The sequence below is a fragment of the Capricornis sumatraensis genome, chromosome 4 (genome assembly GCF_032405125.1).
Source record: "Capricornis sumatraensis isolate serow.1 chromosome 4, serow.2, whole genome shotgun sequence".
Lineage (NCBI taxonomy): Eukaryota > Metazoa > Chordata > Mammalia > Artiodactyla > Bovidae > Capricornis > Capricornis sumatraensis.
The window spans coordinates 64,225,190-64,245,650 of NC_091072.1; the positions used below are offsets into that span (position 1 = coordinate 64,225,190).

The 20,461-nt window shown below is 37.5% G+C and overlaps 1 protein-coding gene across 16 annotated transcripts in view; it reads right to left on the minus strand.

Annotated features, from left to right (window-relative positions):
• The window catches only part of ATP2B1 (ATPase plasma membrane Ca2+ transporting 1), a 72,896-nt gene that overhangs the window by 32,282 nt on the left and 20,153 nt on the right, over nt 1-20,461 (minus strand). For 9 of the 16 annotated variants that reach the window (XM_068970018.1, XM_068970012.1, XM_068970014.1 and 6 more), the window contains 7 exons: nt 17,673-17,813; nt 14,928-14,966; nt 14,042-14,203; nt 12,288-12,502; nt 9,058-9,300; nt 6,732-6,973; nt 3,919-4,156 (listed from right to left, as the gene is read on the minus strand). In XM_068970018.1, the coding sequence (XP_068826119.1) occupies nt 3,919-4,156; nt 6,732-6,973; nt 9,058-9,300; nt 12,288-12,502; nt 14,042-14,203; nt 14,928-14,966; nt 17,673-17,813 (1,280 nt within the window). The remainder of the gene's footprint in view (nt 1-3,918; nt 4,157-6,731; nt 6,974-9,057; nt 9,301-12,287; nt 12,503-14,041; nt 14,204-14,927; nt 14,967-17,672; nt 17,814-20,461) is intronic. The other 7 variants (XM_068970016.1, XM_068970010.1, XM_068970019.1 and 4 more) reach the window with 5 other exon arrangements.

The following is a 20,461-nucleotide window of genomic DNA, read 5'->3' on the forward strand; positions in this document are numbered from 1 at the left end:
GTTATACTATAAACCACAAAGTTCTCAGTATAACAGTATCACACTTGAGCTTCAGAATAGTTTCCTAGTTGATAAACAAGGATTTATTGTATAGCACAGGGAACTATATTCAATATCTTGTAACAACCTATAATGGAAAAGAATAAAAAAAGAAAAAATTGTATAGCTGAATCACTTGGCTGTATACCTGAAACTAACACAGTATTGTAAACTGAATACATTTCAATTAAAAAAAATACAAGATGACCAAATACTATACTACTGGACACTCTTACATTAAAAAAAAAAAACAAAAACCTGTTTAGATAAAATTGAAAATTTAGTTGGGTGTACAGTATTTTATCTGGAAACCCTACTCTAGATCTAACTACCAGTTTACAGGGAACAGAAGGAAAGCACTCAGCAAAATCTGGAATGTAGAAAACTCCCCAGGACACACGTCCTTCTACAAATAATCTGCAAAAATGTGACAGTGTATTTGCTGATTAGGAGAAAATAAAACTATTTGTTCTTTGACAGATAATCTGAAAGAATGGAAAAGAGAGGAAACCTATAGATGCTCTAGATGAAGACTTTGAGGGGCATGGCAACAGATTTAATGTGTGCACTGGGTGATTCTGATTTGAATACACATTTGTGGTATAATTTAGGAAATTTTAAAAATAACGAATACTTAGGAATTATTGTTAAAAGTCTTAAGTATCATGATTGTGTTTCAGAAAAGAATTAGAAAAAAAAAAGCTTCCAAGATCTAAATTTTTTTCTATTATACACTTAATCTAAGTATAATTTTGGGGCCTCTGCTTCTGCAGTTCCCTTTGCCTAGAAAATCCTTTCCTGTTCTTCTCTAACCAGAAAATCCATGACAATCCTTTCAGAACAGAGGCTGCAAATGCAAATACCCAGAGGGCCATGCAGGTAACAGAAATGAGGAAAGCAGGCTAAGAAAGTGACAATTGGTCTCGGTTAAAGCTATGCGGCAAACGGTATTTAAGAGAGCAAACTAAATTATTAATAGTCCACTAATCACCAAACACATCCACTTAAAACTCACAAGTTACCTCCAATTTTACAGAGAAACTGAAGAGAAGCCAAATCTTTTTAAAGCATCTATGCATATGCAATAAAGCTGGATTTAGTCCAGGTATCTAATTAATCAGGATTCTCTACATGAGGACTGTACCGTCCAGGAGACGCACTCTAGAAAGCGACCTCCTGTTACACTGTCTCATTCCTCTGAAAGCACTCATCTCGTTTCGTGATACTGAAGCAACGAATTGCCACTTTCATGTTAAAAAAAAAAAAAAAAAAAACCTATCAACCTCAGTGGCAAGAACACAAAACGAGCAATACATCTTCCAAAGGACAAAAGTTGAAGGAATCCTGATTTAACATTGTATTTAGATAAGATTTAAGCCATAAATCAATGTATAAAACTTTGAATGGTTTTCCTTTAACCAAAGGTTGGCAAACATGATTTATCTGGATGTCTCACAAGCATCTGAAACTCAACTCCGAACTGAATTTACCTTGATCTCTAAATAGGCAGCTTTGTCTCTTATTACAGTCTCTTATACCATCTACCAGCCACTTGGGTATGCAAGCTGAAGAGGGATTCCTACTCCTCCAGAAGAGTTACTAGGAGATAGCTCTGTCCTAAGTCTCTAGCTATACATTTTCCTCCAGAGATTCTCTTGCCTACTTCACCTTCAGGCTTCTAGTTCCAAATGCCTACTTGACATATAACTGGCTCTTTCGGACACCTCCACAATGTCAGACAGATATATCCAAATCCAACATATGAATATCTAGCAGTTCTACCTCCATTTCCTTTGAAATCAAACTTTTCCTTCCAACTTCCCTGGCACAGCTGAAGTACTAAGCCATGATCATCTCTGTCTGAGATCACTGCAATCAGCTCATTGGGTTCTCTGTGTCCACTTTTCTATTTCTTACAGAGTACTCCGTGTACAATTTTAACATGAATCATGTCACTTCCCAGCCTGAATTTCTTCAATGACTTCCCACTGCATTTCAGAATACAATTCAGAGCCCTTACTGCCTGGTAAGGCCAAAGATAATCTCATCTGCCCTTTCTTGTTCAGGCTTACAGCCACACTGCCCTCCTTTCTATATTCAAAAAACTAAATACCTCCTGCATAGCTCAGTCAGCAAAACATCTGCCTGCAGTGTGGGAGACCTGGGTTCAATATCTGGGTCAGGAAGTTCCTCTGGAGAAAGAAATGGCAACCCACTCCAGTATTCTTGCTTGGAGAATCCCATGGACATAGGAACCTGGCAGGCTCCAGTTCACGGTATCGCAAGAGTCGGACATGACTTAGCGCTATCTTTTTTCTTGCCTTAAGGCTCCTGTATTTTTTGTCCCCTTTTTCTGGAATACTGTTCTTGCAACTACTTAACATGGTTGGCTCACTTCTAGCCATCAGAACTCAACTTAAATGTTAAATCCTCAGAAGTCTTTAACGTGGGGTCTCTGTTATCTTTATCACTCTGTGCATATTCTTTATGGCCCTTATTTCACTTGTACTAGTAGAGCTGATGCCCCCTCATACCCCATGCCAACTAGATTAGAAGGCCTATGATGGCAGGGACCAAGTCTTATTCCTTACAGAAGTGTTTTCACTTGGCACACTGAGTACCTCTCATTTTATCTGTTGTGTTACCTCTCTAGAGTATAGGTTTCATAATTATTGTGTTTACTAAAGTATTTCCAGTTCCTAGATGACTGCCTGGTATTACATATTGGGTGTTGAAACAATTGATGATAGTTACTGAACAAAAGCTATTTTTGCCTTTGTGCTTTTTATTCATGTTGCTTTTTTGCTCAAATGTGCTTTCCTCTCTCTCTCTCGGTCTAGCTAATACCTCTTCATCCTGTAAGACTCACATCAGGTAATCTCTGGGAAGTCAGTTACTTGACACCTCTCAGGGTTAATATAGCACAGTGGATTTTTAAGCACACATAGCTTAAGGAGAGCTAGGTTTGAACATACTAGCTCTATGGTTTACAGCTAACCTCTATAAATCTCAATTTTTTTCTTCATCTTTCTGTAGGTTATAATACTTATAGCTCAGAGGTGAATATTAAGTAAAATAATACACATAAAGCACTAAGCACAATAGCTGGCACCCAGTAAGAAGGCATTAAACATGTTATTGCTTTAAAAGGCTGGGGGCTCAAGTTCTGTGCTCATATAACATGCTTTCCATATGTATCTATGTACTAATATGCTGGTTATAACTATGCATTTGTCCACTCCCATCCAGGACAGTGACTTCTTTGAGGCTAGGAACGACATCTCAAAAATCTTTATGTCTCCAGTATCCTCATATAGTCTCAATAACTTTAAAAAAGTTACTGCTCAATAAACTTTAAAAAAAAAAGAAACTAAGAAAAAAAGCCAAGTCTAGAGCTGCGGACTGTCCAATATGGTAGCAAGATGCTTAAACTGAAAAAAAAATTTTTTTTTCATTCCGATTTTCAGTTGAACTACCCACAGTTCAACAGCTCAGTAGTCACATGTGGCTGGTGGCTGTGATATGGAACAACACAGGACAATTCCATGGTTGCATAAAGTCCTATTGGACAGTGCTGGACCACAAAGCATGAACACAGATAACTTTAAGGTGTGTACTATATAATTTAATATAAGTATCAATGGGAAAAAACCTACTGAGTTCAAGGCACTGGTTATGGTGCTATATAAACATGGAGGGTCCCAAAGAGGAGTTACTGAATTAAAAACCATAAATAGGCAGCACATGCATCCCAAGTACTATTATTTCACTCATCTTGGATTCACACTGGAAAGAAAATCACAAAGGCTAAGAATTTTACTAGAAAACCGGTTACAGTTAGTGCCTTCTGCACATGCAGAACACAGAACGTTTCACCACCTCAGGTCTCACAGGATCTTCAATCCCCACAACAGCAATGCATGTAAGGCCGGTGACAATATCATTTTCATTATCCCACTCTGGTTCTGGTTCTCCTGCTGGGAAATCTCTGAATGCAAGACATATGGTTCTCAAGCCTTCTGATGCCATCGGTTCAATCACAGTTTTTACAATATCATCACGGTCCCTTGGTCTGAATACTTTTGCCTCACCATTAGCACTCAAGATTTTGAAACACCTATAAGGAAATGTTGAATCCAAACATCAATAATTAACAAAGACAATAGTCAATGCCATTTAAGTGACTTGGACGGGCTAGAAATCATGTGATCTGATTATCGGGAATTCAGAGAACTACGCATGTTGCGTTTTTACAGGCTTCAACCGTGTTTACTTTTCACTCTCCCCTTTACAAAACAGTTCTCTTTTTACAGTTCTCCTTTGATCATTCTTCATTGAATCAGTTACTAAAGATATTCTTAAAACTTCTCTTTAGGAAATGCAGGGCTTTAAAATTTTCACCAAAAACCCCTAGTGGCAGAGAAGAATAAACTACGTACCTGAACATTTTGGTATAGATTTAGATATTAGTCTTAAGTAACACAAAATTGCCAAATATGTCCTTCTTTTAGAGTAAAAAGCCACGTTCAATCAACCCCTTACCTGAGATGTTGTTTCATCACCTATATTGTTTTAACCATGAAAGAAAAAAGTAACTTACTGTTAAAATAAGCCTTCTATTAGAATGAAAGATAATGCCAAAATAGCTTTAGTTTCAGTGAAATGAACTACCACCTTTTAACGATGAAGTAAATAAAACTTGCATACATAAAACTGTATATACTTCCCTACCTAAAGGTTTTCACATTGCCTCTCTTGTTCTTCCTGCTTGGTGATGCCACTGCTTCCTGCTTCTAGGAAAGTGATTCCCAAATCCCCATCTTCTGTTCTGATTGTTTTTCCATCCTAAGAGTCCACTCAGATGTTGTACCAGTACCTTAAATTGACTGCAGGCGAGACTACAGGCCATCTCCTCACTGACCATTGAATATATATCAACATTACTGCCAATAATTTCAATGGGAAGTCTAAACTCTCACTTGAATACTTCCTTTCCCCTCGTCATCTATATAGTATTAGCTCCTAAGTCCTATGTACTTGTCCTCTGAACAGTCTTCTGAATATTTCCTCTTCTTCCTATTGCCCCTGCTTCTTCTTGCTCTTACTTGGAGCTAAAGCTACTGTAATAGCCTTTTAATTGATATCAGTCTCCAGCCCATCCTTTCCCCTCCTCCCAACCCACCTTATTCCCTGATGCAAGAATTATCCTCAATTCCACAGTTTTTTTGCTCACTCTGCTACCTGATGGAAAAAGTTCTTTAGCTGCATTATCTGGCCTCCTTAACTGTTTTAACTGCTGAGTCTAGAATTTAAGAGCCTCCACAACAAAATGTAAATTTCACTGTGAGAAGAATACTGTCTACTTAGCATGCTCCATGTGAGACGTTTCACATGCATTGTTTTATCTCACTGTCTTGGCATTCGGGGTCATTATCCTCTTTTTTTAGTGAAGTAAAAATGGAAGCTAAAGGAAGATCTCAAAGCTAATGAGTTGCAACAGAGCCACTACCTGACTAGTTTTGACTCAAAAATCTCCTCCATCCATCTACCTGCTTCCCAACAAGCCTCGGAAACAAGATAACTCACACTTCAGGGAAGTCAGATAACCAAGCACATGTAAAGGGAAGAAAGAAGTCCTATGTGTCACAAAAGCCCATCACCACTCAGCTGAACTGTGCGACTATTAGCTATTCCCCCAAGATGGTCTTGCACATTCTCACCTCCTTCCCTCCAACGCGGCCTCCTTCACCTTCACGTTCCAACTTCACACCAAAACCTGTCTTAAATGCTACACCCTTCACAGTGTCATCTCTCAGCTTAAAATTTTGTGTGCATCTGTCATATTTTGCATTAACATTTATGTATTTTTCTCTTAATCCGTGAGATTATAATCTGCTGAACACATTATAACATTGGATTATAATCCATTTATAAGCAAACTAAAATGGAAATATTTTAAATATTGCAATTTCAAGTGAGTTCTAACTTTCCAGAAGTGCCCTCCATTTTTTAAAGAAGTTTTCTACTGGAATTAAAAAAAAAAAGTCAAAATAATTTCAATGCTTGTAATAACAGATAAGCATTAGGAAGATTATATTTAAACATGTGATGTCAAAACTGGGACCACTGGTCTGTATATGGACAGTACGAAAAAAAAAAAAGATTACCATCCAAAATGAGAGCAGGTGTTTAAATACAACAATACAGTAGCATTAAGTATGATAAAACCTCACTCTGATATAAAAGGAGGAGCCTCAAGATCAAGTTTTAATGCTTTATTATTCTAAAAACTAATGTATAATTCATTCATCACTATCTACAATGCAGTATAGAAGACATGACCATGAATTTTTCTTCCCAGGAGGCTTTTATTTTTTGTGATCCTATACAGCAATGGACTCAACATGCCTAAGAACAAATATCAATGTTCATTTTGTTAAACCATACAGATGGAATATAATGGGCTTATTTTCCCTGTAGAAGAATACTAAGAAATAAAAGAAACTGGAGTATGAGAATGGCAGAATACCCTGGACAAAAGATCAATACCATTAAATTACACTAATAAACTCTTAAGGTCCTAGCAAATGCCTGATGTTCACAAAAAGAAAGCATCAACAATAACAACAGGGTAGGTATTCCATAAGGTGACCACAGTGAGCAATTTATTCATCTAAGCATTTTACTCTTACTTTTTCAGAATGATCTCAGATGCACCCTTGCTGAATATTCGGTAACTTCCATCTGAGTTTTTCAGGACAGTGCTCATGGACTTTCTGACAGAATTGAAGGTGTAGACTTTGTATAGTGCTTCTTCTGGTATTTCATTTCTAACATCCTGATAATCCCGCTTTAAATCCAAAAGAAGTCCCAACAAGGCACATTCAGTTTTATTACCAACATGACGAGGTAATCCACCCTCTTTCTCTGGTGGCTATAAGAGAAAAAGGTTTAGAAGCTAGTACCATACAGTTTAATTTAGAATGCAAAGCAGAACGAGACATTCTAAGCAAAATCATATAGGAAACTTCTATTAGTATCAGCATTTCAAAGAGGAACATAGAAAAAGAAAGGCTGAAGGAAGGTCTGGGGCAAAAATGACGTGGATTCCACTCTCAGCCCTGCCAATTACTAGCTATGTGAATTTCTGGCAAGTTAACTCAACTGCCACGGTTTTTGGCTTCAACATCAGGACAACAGGAGCATCCAAGAATTAAATGAGGTAAGACATGTAAAGTTTAAAGTTGGTTCCTGACACATGCTGCTGTTGTTCAGTCACTAAGTCATGTTTGACTCTGCAATCCCATGCACTACAGCATGCCAGGCTTCCCTGTCTTTTACACTTTCTCCCAGACTTCGCTCAAATGCATGTCTATTGAGTTGGTGATGCTATCTAACCATCTCATCCTCTTTCATCCTCTTCTCCTTTTGCCTTCAATCTTTCCCAGCATCAGGGTCTTTTCCAGTGAGCTGGCGCTTCACATCAGGTGGCCAAAATATTGGAGATTTAGCTTCAGCATCAGTCCTTCCAATGAATATTCAGAGTTGATTTCCTTTAGGATTGAATGACTGGTTTGATCTGCTTGCATTCCAAGGGACTCTTAAGAGTCCTCTCCAACACCACAGTTCAAAAGCATCAACTCTTTGGCGCTCAGCTTTATTTATAGTCCAACTTTCACATCCATACATGACTACTGGAAAAACTATAGCTTTGACTATATGGACCTTTATCAGCAAAGTGATGCCTCTGCTTTTTAATACACTGTCTGGGATTGTCGTAACTTCCCTTCCAAGTAGCCAGTGTGTTTTAATTTCAGGGCTGCAGTCACCATCTGCAGTGATTTTGGAGTTCAAGAAGATAAAATCTGTTACTGCTTCTACTTTCTCCCTTTCTATTTGCCATGAAGTGATGGGACCATATACTGTATCTTAGTTTTGCACACTGAGTTTTAAGTCAGCTTTTTCACTCTCCTCTTTCACCTTCATCAGGAGGTTCTTTGGTCCCTCTTCACTTTCTGCCATTACAGTGCTATCATCTGCATATTCGAGTCTGCTAATATTTCTCCCAGAAATCTTGATTCCAGCTTGTGATTCATGCAGCCTGACACATATAGGACTTAAAAAATTTTAATTCCCTTCCTTTTCTCTTGTTTTCATAAAAGTCTGTATTAAATAGTTCAAAATGAAATCTACTTTACCATTTTTTATGGCTTAAAATTACAGTCATTAAAATATAGTTGCCTTAAACACATATAAAACCTTTATTTCCTTCAGAGTATCTTCACAAATACCTCCTTCTGTAATCACAACAGTATGAAGGGCAGATAAAACCATCTTCACTTAACAACTGAAGAAAGTAAAGCTTAGGCTTTCAGCTAGGAAAAGACAAAGCTAGATGCAGAACCAAGATCTCATAGCTTTCCAGTCCAATAATCTGATTCATGCAATATTAACTGCGCTTATGGTCTTCATCCATAAGTCTAGAACACATAACAATCTCATGCTTTATGTTATAAATAAAACTTTTTAAATGTGCAAAGTTAAAAATAGTTTATTCTAAGGCACCACAAGTCTAGAGTTACTTGATTCAGTTAGTGCCAAAGGTTTAAGAATCACCTTATAGGTACGATCTACTGAGAAACCAAACAGAGCCTACAGCAAGCATATATGACACATAGTAAGTTAAAATCTGGTTTCAAAATTTGCTTCAGGAAACTGAAAGTTGACTTTCTACAGTAAGATAGCCTAATCTTTCACAAAATGAATGAAGTAGAAATTTTAAATTGAGGACTTGTTCTGATTATGTGGCTCAAAAGTTTCTAAACACAGAAAATTCAAAATATAGAAGAAAAATGTGAGTAAACATAATATATACACTGATCAACAGATCTTATTTAAAAACTTAACACATTTCTTCAATTTATAAATAATAGTGATAGGGCTTAAGAACGACATATAGGCAAATCATCACAAATGGAAAAATTAGTTTTCATAAATAAATTATTAAAGAAACCTTACCAATATTTTTGATGTATAAGCACAATTCACAGAAATTCCTGTTACAAGATAGGACAAAATATTTGGTGGAATAGCTTCTGGGTCAGGAATCTTTTTATAATGTTTTTCATTTATGTAAGCTTGAACAACTGTCATTCGGTTCATTGTCAATGTTCCTGTCTTATCTGAACAAATAGCTGTAGCATTTCCCATGGTTTCACAAGCATCCAGATGTCTTACTAAATTATTATCTTTCATCATTTTCTACAGTGACAAAAAAAAGAGGTAGTTAAGCTACACATAAAACCAATGATCTCATTATATCAAAATGATTGTAAACTGCTTTAAAATCAGAACTATAACTCCCAACTTTACTTGGATACATAGTATAAAGCACCGATTTAATATTGGAAGAATTTAATATAAATGGCCTATTCAAATAAGCTAAACAAAGTACTAGCTTTCTGTGGCTTCAATAAGTTTCCCACTACATAATATAGTCTAGTAAATGAAGGCAGATATCCACATGCAAATCATGTTGACATGCCTCTAACAGCTTCTAGGAAGCATCCTCAAATTCTAAGAGCAGTGACAATTTGTACTCACAGCCATGTAACAGTGTATATATATGTAAGGTTTAAGTCTCCTTGTTAAGTGGAAAACAAAAGATTCTTGAATCAGTCAATAAGAAAAAAGTAGCTTTTATCAGTTAAAATATAGAATTTGTGGGCATGTAGTTGCCTGAATTTTTTTTTTTTTCTTTTTGACTCTGATAGATTGAAGTAACATATCAAAACCAGCAAGGGTCACTTTTATCTTCTCCAAATGGTGATACACTGGTATTCTCATCCTAAGGATCATCCCTTCCTCTTATTTACAAGAAAAAGATAAGTTTCTAAAGAAAATGAGTTTTACTGTAGTTCCAAAAGGCATTTAGGCTAAAATGCTTAATAACTGATTCCTGAAACGTTAACTGGAACGGGTTAAAAAAATGCAAAGAGTTATTTTACGAAGTATGTTCTGTGTCCACTGATGTGCAAGATATTGCAAGAAACTGGGTCCTTGAAGTAAGTTTGGGGAAGGAAGATTACTGCGATCTGCGTTAATACTAACGATTAAAAGAAAGTTCTGCAATTTAAAAAAAAAAAAAAAAAGGTGTTCAGTTTTGCAAAACACTAACAGAGGAGCCATAAGGACGATGGCTCAGTGAAAAGGAAAGAGGTAACATTTGGGCTAAAGAAACATTTAATGAGAGCTTAAAGAGCAACAGTCAAAATGCTCCTACTTATTTTCTGTCACAGGAATGCAAATCAATTCTGCCTATATCTTTTTGATCAACTGAAAAATCAGTATCATTAATGACTACTCAAAATGAGCTAATTTCAGTACCAATAAAATGATTTTACCTATGTGTCTAAAACTTACATTTACCCTCAATTGTTTCTAATTATTTTAAGATATCAAGTAGATGAACAGATTGTATCTCACTATTCCTTTGATACATTTACCACTTCATTTTTGAAACAAAAGATGTGAAATGCTTGAATATAAACTTAAACAGGAAGCCCCAAAATATTCTTATCAAGACAGGTCTGCTGAAAATTCTTGGGAACACAGAAGATGAGAGCGCTAGAGCAGAAACTATGATTAATTACTTTGTCTTGCTTTCTGCCATCAATGCTACTTAGGAAGAATACTAATTAACATTAGAAAATTGACAAAAGCGGCATTCTTTCGTTAGGTAGAATTTTATATGTGAAGCCATTTTGAAAGAAAGATCGAAACTGTCCAGGCTGAAGACTTGTAAGCAAGCTAGATGTCCATCAACAGATGAATGGATAAAGAAGATGTGGTACACACATACAATGGAATATTATGCAGCCATAAAAAAGAATGAATTTGAGTTAGTTCCAGGGAAGCAGATGAGCCTAGAGCTTGTTATACAGGGTAAGTCAGTCCGAAAGAGAAAAACAAATACAGTATATTAATGCATATATATTGAATTTAGAAAAATGGTATTGATGAACCTATTTGCAGGGAAAGAACGGAGAGGCAGATGTAGGGAATGAACCTATAGACACAGCGGGGGAAAGAGCAAGTGGGGCAAGTGGAAAAAGTAGTATCAACAAACATACACTACTGTGCATAAAGCGGATAGTTGGGAAGAAACTGCTATATAACACAGGGAGCCCAGTCTGGTGCTCTGTGATGACCTAGAGGGGTAGGGTGGGGGGAAGGGAGGGAGGCTCAAGAAGGAAGAGATATATATATAAATATGGCTGATTCGTGCTGCTGTATGGCAGAAATGAACACAATGTTACTGTGAAAATTAAAAAAAAAACAAAAAAAAACTGTCCAGGCTAACTCTTTTAAAATCCAATTTGCTTTTACCATTTAGGATATAAAACTGATAAAAAAGAAAATTAATAATCTTCAAACAGAATATTCCTTTAAGTAAAACAGCAGTCAGCAAAAACATCCAAGCTCATTTTTTCAGCATTCTACTTTGAGAACAGAAGGACTGTATTACTGTACACGGAGTGGTCAGAGACAGTAACATGTGAAGAGAGCTGAGTAAAGTTAGAGAGCTGATGATTCAAAGAAAGGAGCACACAGGTCCAAAAGGGAGAAGAGGGCTGGAGTTTTTGAGAAACAGCAGGAAGGCTGGTGAGGCTGGACCAGAGTGGGAGAAAGATGTGGGAGATGAACAGGAGAAGAGAGAGAGACTGGGCAGACCAGGCAGGCCATGCAGGCCACGGTGAGGGACCCTGGATCTCATTCTGATGAGAAGCCACTGGAGGGTTTTTACACAAGAAACAAAAACGATCTGAATTATTTTTTAGAAACATGAATCTGCCTCCCATGTGAAGGCAGGACCGTGGGGTCATGAGTGTCCAACAAGGAGGCCTGAGATTGTTGGAGGCAGGTCAACCGCTCTGCTCTTGTCCCACAGGCAAATGACAAACACGCTTACTTCAATTTTACAGATGGGAAACAGAAGGGGACTGGACATCTTAACTATCGTATGTGGAAACGTAAGCTAGAACTTTCCCAGTGGAGTTCTGCTTAGCTCTGTGTCAAGGCTGCCCTTTCAGGCACATATAGGCCTTGGTGCAGAGATCTTCAACTGGGGAGAGGAGGAGGGGACCAACAACAGAATTTCTAAAGGAAGCAGTGTAAATTTATGGAAGTCTCCAACTTTCAGAACCCAAAAGGAAAAGGGCAGTCGTGCGTAAGTCTTTTCCGCTTACCTTGACTGAATAAGCTAGTGAGATAGTGACTGCAAGGGGCAGACCTTCTGGTACTGCCACCACCAAAACCGTAACTCCAATAATGAAGAACTTCACAAAATACTGTATATAAATCGGTGTGCACTCAGCAAGCCATGGTCTCTTCTGAACCCAGAAGGTATCAATTACAAAATATAAGACAAGAATGATAACTGTGATGGCAGACATCAACAAACCTTTCAGCACACAAAAAGAAGGAAAATGCAATCATTAAATATTCCAGACACGACTCATTGTCAGTTACATATTAGCCACTGGAAGAATCGTAACTACTTTGGTGATATTTAATTTCTCTGAGAAACTGTTACCTACTCTTTTGCACCTAACTCATCCCTTGACATTGTTAGATTTAAGTTCTGCTTCTGACTACGAGAACTGGAAAAAAGTGTTTATGATTCTTTTCTAGACTTAACTGCATCTTTGGTCTTTTACTAAAGCTGAGACAAAATAACAAGCAATGACAAGGAAATACCAAAAGTGTAGCATAAGCTGCTTAATGACAAAAGAGAAATTGGTAAGAATCTGATCAATGGGGAGACCTAGAATTAAATATTCAACTCTATGTTTTTTAATGAAAAAACACAAATTACTGAAATTAATTTTTTCATCTATCCTTACTGATTTATTAACTAAGAAAACCAAGAGTTAATCACATATTACAAATCATTTACCTTTCCATTTTGTGGGGTGTTTAATCTCCTTATAAATGAATATTACAAAATAAGGCATGTCCACATATCTGGAACTAATAATCCAATCTGATGTTTATTAAAACACCATCACCACCTTAAATCCATCCATTTCTGCGTGATTCAGTATTACCATTTGGCTAAATATTACAGAAAGCAAATATCTCCTAGATAATAAGCTTTCTGAGGACACAGGTAAAATCTTAACTTTTTCTGAGATAATCCCAGGAAGTAATAGAATGATGCAATGGAAGTGGCTTGAATTGTTGTTCAGTCGCTAAGTTATGTCTCTTTTGTGACTCCACAGACTATAGCCCAACAGGCTTCTCTGTCCATGAGATTTCCCAGGCAAGAATACTGGAGTAGGTTGCCATTTCCTTCTCCAGGGGATCTTCACGACCAAGGGATCGAACCCGAGTCTCCTGCACTGCAGGCGAATTCTTCATTATGTTTTATTTTCCGCTGAAGAGTAGTTCTATTTAACAGGTGTTTTCTAGTGATGATTCTAATTTATAACTTCAGTCTCACCAGGGCGATGCTGTAAGTATTCCACTCAATTTAAGTAAACTGCAATTTTTGGAAAAACACGTTACCTAATTTTTTTTTTCATAGTCAATAAAAAGATGAGAAGATGTGTGGTGAAATTTCTTTTTATTAAAATATAGCTCGGTAATTTGTATGGAGTAAGCCCTCTCTCTATTGTGCCCAGAAATTCAGATACGAGCTCATGGGCTTGTGAATTGGGTAGACTTAAGCACTAATCCTAACCTGACCATTTATTTATTAGCAAGTTGACAGAAGACACTCCCTCTACATAAAGTGATTATAACAGTTCCCAAGTTTCAAAATATTATGAGACTCTCTAATAACTCAAAAGGTACACTGTAGATAAAACTGAAAATATTATTAACTCCCCTTCCACTCACAAAGCAATGATTTGCAGTCTTAAGTACGTCAAAAGATATTTTTAAATAGCAAGTCAGCACATTTTAAAACAAAACATCTTATTTTCTTACAATATCATACCTGCTTTGCCAATCTGAACAGCTAGTTTCGTTAGTTTCCCCTGTAAAACGGATTTTTCCTTTTTTGGCAAATTTGCTTTCTTTTTGTCTTTCTCATCACCATCTCCACCTTCTTCACTCTTCAAAGGCTGCATTTCCATGGCTGCGCCATCCTGGGCTTTTGCTATGTTGAAGTGCACACATAATGTTAACATTTTCAAGCAATTTGGTGTGTGTGTGGGGGGGGAAATCAATTTCTTATAGAAACACAAAGATTTAAACATTTACCTTAGTGTGTATGTCTGTGCCTACCCAGAGAAAATAAGGCAATAGTGACACTAGGTTTTGAAACTTTGTACCAGATTTGAGAATGCTGTGGTAGGAAATAGAGATGAGGCATAAGAAGAAATACAGGGTCCTGAAAGAGCTAAATACCCAATCATTTCTCCTCCTGTGTGTTGTGTCATTCCAAACATCATAAATTCCTCCCAATAAGTTATAACCATAACGTAGAACATCATGTGAGACCATACAAACGAGAAATGTACATATGCTTACAGACTTAAACAGATGCCAAAAAATCTACATTACATATTTTGTTACTTATGCATTTCTGCCAGCAATCACATAGTAACCAATGATAAAATGCTTGAAATGTCTAAGTTTAAAGTTACCTACATCTGGAGCTTTCTAAGTTTACTACCACATGCCATAATTAAAATCTTATATCAAAAATGTTAAGGCAACATGAGTCAGGCACTGACCAGAGAGACATACACCCAAGTAATACAGGTTGTTAATTTTCTCTGCTACAAGTATCCTACTTTAGGATGAATACAGTACACAAGAGAAATAGTTTTGGCTATAATAAGAATAAGCTAAGTGTACTTTTAACCTCCTGAATTTACCTTTGTTGCGATTCTCAATAGCTCCATCTTGTTTCTTATCTGTAGGAACAAAACGGGAATTAAAGCTTTCCAAAAGAAATGAATACACCCATGCTAAATTATGCAAAGGTAGTTCACATTTCTATAACAGAAATGTTACACAACAGGGTGTGTGTGTACAGATTAGAAAGCATTTGGCTTGTCATGACCTGCTGGCTCAATCTCTCCCTAGGTCTTAACCATGGGGGAACATTCCAAAATAATTTGGGGCATTACATTTGGGTTGACTTCTCCATAAAATTTTACTCTTTTATGCTGCAGTATCTCCAAAGGTTTTCAAACTAAATATAGATGTAAGCCTAAGAATGTAGGAAAGAGACAGGTGGAGAGGGAAGGAGTGCCCTAGGAAGACCACAGGCACACAGGACAGCTTTGATGGGAAAGAGAAGCAAATTGGTATGTGTAAGAGAGAGGAGAGGCAAGCAAGTAAAACTGGAGCATGAAAATACAAAGTCAGTCAGTGAGACTACCAGGAAGGGTAATTCCTAAATTAGCTTAGATTAGAAGAACGCAGAAAGATGAGACCATCTGAAGTACAAAGTAATCAAGGAAGGAAGGGGTCTACTGTCTGGAGCAGGCCGTATAATATTAATAATAAAAATGACAAAGAGGAAGGTGAACTTATCCATCAATGAGTGCTTCCTTCAAACTTGAAAACCTGGAGCAAATATGGTCAAAGAGGAACAGATACTCAAGACAGGCAAGGAAAACAGAATACCTAGCTACTTTGATGAGGCCAAGTCTGGAGTGAGCCCAAACATTCACATTTCGGATTATGAAGGGAACAGAAACAGATTACCCTGGATTATACTAATATATAATATTAATTTACTCAAGGGAATGGGAGAAGAGCTGAAAGTCCACAGATGAAAAAATGGTCTCTGCAATTTACACACATGCAAACCCGGTAAGAATCAAAAATGGTAGACAGTCAGATGCCAATTCCTGGGAATACTCTTGACTGCATTAATAAAAATAGGTGTATAATAGATCTTAGGAAAAAATGGTGCTTACTGGAAAAGAAACTGGAGTCAATAAGAACAAGGTCATGATATGAACTTCCCTTTCTTTTTTTAATAAGGTCTGTTGACTTTAGTCTCCTGAAAATTAGGATGCAATATAATATACTGTTAAGAATACAGACTCTTGAGTTTGACAAGTGGGACTGGTCTGCCACTAACTAAAATCTTTAATCTGGAGCAATTTATATAACCCGTATAAGCCTCAATCTACTCATCATTAAAAAAAAGATAGTCTTAGATTATTGAGATAATGCATATAAAGTGCTCAATAAATGGTATCACCACTGCTGCTACTGCTGCTGCTAAGTCGCTTCAGTCGAGTCCAACTCTGTGTGATCCCACAGATGGCAGCCCACCAGGCTCCGCCATCCCTGGGATTCTCCAGGCAAGAACACTGGAGTGGGCTGCCATTTCCTTCTCCAATGCATGAAAGTGAAAAGTGAAAGGGAAGTCGCTCAGTCGTGTCCGACCCTCAGCGACCCCATGGACTGCAGCATTCCAGGCTCCTCCATCCATGGGATTTTCCAGGCAAGAGTACTGGAGTGGGGTGGGTATCACCACTACTGTTTTCTAAACTGCTTTCTATTCTGCCTTACGAAACCTTAAGGTGGCATACGGAGGACTGTTGTGAGTGGGACAGGAAAACACCCAGAATGTGGAGCCTGCCACCCTTGCCCGCAGCCAGAGCTTTTCAAACATGTTTCTGTTTGAAAGAAAGATTTCACAGCTAAAGATAAAGCCCAAAGAATAAAACCTAAAGATTTAACCTAAAGATTAAAAGCAATGGTGTAGATATAGCCAGCCAAGCATTTATTTTAGAAGATTTCAGAATACTTACGTGCGTGAGTAAAATATGGGCTTACTAGCCTAAGTAAGATGAAATAAATCTAAGTGGTTAAACCTCAATAAACTGCTGTTGCCCTAAAAGGAAAAACTCTGGAGTAAACGGTGGTACAGTAAATATTTAAAAGAGTAGGGAAGGCTTTTTTAAAAAAGTGACATACTGCCCAATGAAGTGATTCTGATAAGTATTTCCCTATATAACAGAGCTTCTTATAAGATCCTTGTAGATAAACTATGGTTATCAAGCTTACTAATAACAGATCTCATGTAGGGACAGTAGACACAATGGATCAAGATTAAAATTTTTAACACCTTGCTAAGCTAATAACGGGCTGAATAGAACAAGACAAATATACTAGGTGTCAAAGTGAAGTCTTGATCTTGTGTCTAAAAGCCAACAACCTAAGATGCTACCTAAGCAGTAGGAAACTTGAAAAAGATGAAAAAGTTCAATAAGGCCAACATGTCATATGTCTGACATATCACAGTTGATATGAAAGTAGTTAAAAAAAAAAGTAAATAGGAACTGGGAATTTAATTCACTTTGCTAGTCAAATGAAAATGACAGGGAGATTTTTAAGTGTTCAAGGAGGTGTTGAGTTTGTCTGACTATGGTAAAGGGGATGATGTCTTCATAAAGCCTTTTATGAACTCTTAAGTCTTAAAACAAAAAATCCCTTCTATCAATTCTAACACCTGAAAGTACTACATTGGGTAACGAACTCTTTGTAGAACTCTTTATATCAAAACCTGATGAAAGAGTGTATTTACTGGGTGAGTTATTACAATCCAGCTGCTGTATTTCCAATTACCAATTCGTATAGCATATTGCTATTCTTACTTTTCTTTTCCTTTTTCTTCTCATCTTTCTTCTCTTCCTCTTCACCTCCGGCTCCAAGTAAGGTAAAGATAATTCCAGTTTGAGAATTTATACCTACAGCAGTAACTACCATTCTTCCAGAGCCTTCCATTACATGAGTACCTATAACAATAAAAAATTTGGTTTTAAAATCCAGTAAGACATTAAATAAAGCCTAAGTTCTTGTGCTTAAGGTTTTACGTTCATAATATGTCATCTGAGTTCAAAACCCACTCTACCACTCATTTATCCTGTGATACGGGGCAAAGTGTAACATCTCAATAACCAGTCCACAGATGGGGATAACAGTACACGTACACTTTCTAAAAATGAGAATCAAGTATAATCTAGGGGTTCAGTGAATGGTCAGTATTTAAATCACATCTGTGTTTTTATCATTAGGGACATTTCTCTGAGAAAGCCATCACTTAGAGAGAAATATGCTTAGAACCAAAAGGATTACACAGCAACAACCGCCGTATCCCTAAGACAACCCCACAACCTCTCCCTAACCCAGGCTGTCATGCCAGCCACCTTGATCACTCAACAGCTTCCTAGCGAGTTTCTGCCTTTCCAGTCCATCCTGAAAAAGGTTTAACCTTCCTCAAAGGTGATTTTATCCAAGCCTCTCATGGCTCCAAAACTTCTGACTCTACATGGCCTACTCCATAAAATCCAAAATCTCCACACGGAGACCAATTCACCTTCCAAATTTTTTCATCCATTACTCTCACATAAAACTCCCTTACAAAAAGCTAGCGGGCAGAGATGGGAACGCGGACTGAATTCTGACTCTGTCCCTCACAGTAATCTTGCAAGCTGACAAGGCAGATTCAATCCAGCTCTGTCAGAGGACAGGAGGCATATTCTCCTTGTAACGCTGCTAAGCTTGCTCACAGCTCTCCAACCTGTACAGCCACACCTCTGCATCTTTGCTTTACTCACTACAAGGCTTCCCACCTCTATGTTCTAATATTTTTGTGAATTTTAAGTAGCTTTCTAAACTGAAACTCTTCTTTAAATATTGAAAATCTTCTTTATAGTTATCACTTATTTATTTGATCTCCTACTTCACAACCATCAGGAGGACAGGTCTGAAGCACCTACTAACATCCTGTGTAACAAATCAATCTTCAGTTGTTGTTTGCAAACTAAGATAGTAAAGCATGTGTACTTACTCTAGTACTTAAGGATTTGTATGTGGCTATTAATTACTAATTTGTCCCATATGAATTTTTAAATCTTTGAATTTCTTGCTTTAAAAAAATCTATATTCTGACTATTTCCCTAATTATTAGCTTCTATGCCAGCAAAAATGCAAGAGAAATAAGAAATGAAGGACAGTGAAACAATATTTACTGAGCAAGTTCAGCTCAGTTCAGTCGCTCAGTCATGTCTGACTCTGTGACCCCATGAACTGCAGCACCCCAGGCCTCCCTGTCCATCACCAACTTCTGGAGTTTACTCAAACTCATGTCCACTGAGTCAGTGATGCCATCCAACTATCTCATCCTCTGTCGTCCCCTTCTACTCCTGCCCCCAATCTTTCCCAGCATCAGGGTCTTTTCAAATGAGTCAGCTCTTCAAATCGGGTGGTCAGGTGGCCAAAGTATTGGAGTTTCAGCTTCAACATCAGGGCTTCCAATGAACACTCAGGACTGATCCCCTTTAGGACGGACTGGTTGGATCTCCTTTCAGTCCAAGGGACTCTCAAGAGTCTTCTCCAATACCACAGTTCAAAAGCATCAATTCTTTGGCGCTCAGCTTTCTTTATAGTCCAACTGTCACATCCATACATGACCAATGGAAAAACCATAGCCTTGACTAGATGGACCTTGTTGACAAAACAATGTCTCTGCTTTTTAATATACTGCACAAGGACTAAATGTAGAAGACAGTTTCTTTTAACAATTCTAGCTTTTAGCAAATTTCAATTTATGTTATGTTCATCTTTACCACAGATAATCAAATGTTGGCCGCTAATAGGCTCAGGCAAAGTAAACAGTGTTTGTTCTGGTCATACCCCCACTGCTAACTGAATAACTGCTCTTAACCATCTAAATTTAAAAAGCCAAGAACAGCAGTGAGAGATGGCATCATGAGAATAAATTTAAAAATAAATGCATTTCATGTTTTCAGTACATTTTTGGAAGAGGGAAATAAATGTAGAAAAACTTTCCCACCCGTACAATGATAAGGGACTCCAGAAAGTTATTTCAGTCTTTTCTTAAACATGGAAAATTTATCGAGTCCCTCTTGGTATATACTTGGTGTGTTGAGAACCTGAGTCTCCAAAAACTCAGCAGCCATCTCTGTTAAAACAGAAAAGGACCAAGGTTCTGTAACAGGATGTCAACCTAAGATGCTAAGAGCTAAGCATGGCGTGAATAAGCTACAAGTACAGCCAGCAAAGTCCATGAAGTCCATGTGGCAAAAACACAAGAGGAGACGGCCTCAGTTCACCAAACACTATGGCCTGGTCAGTCTATGGTTTAGGTCTGACCAGCAAGCTTCTCTTTCCTTTGGAAAGATCACAGATTTTACTTGGTTAACATGAAATGCAGTTTCTTAGAAGTATGGCAAGGAATAAGTAAAACAAGTAACGTTAAGCTTAATATACGGGCTTCCCTGGTGACTCAGATGGTAAAGAATCTGCCTGCAATGCAGGAGACCCAGGTTCGATCCCTGGGTCAGGAAGATCCCCTGGAGAAGGGAATGGTAATCCACTCCAGTATTCTTGCCTGGAGAATTCCATGGACAGAGGGTATTAT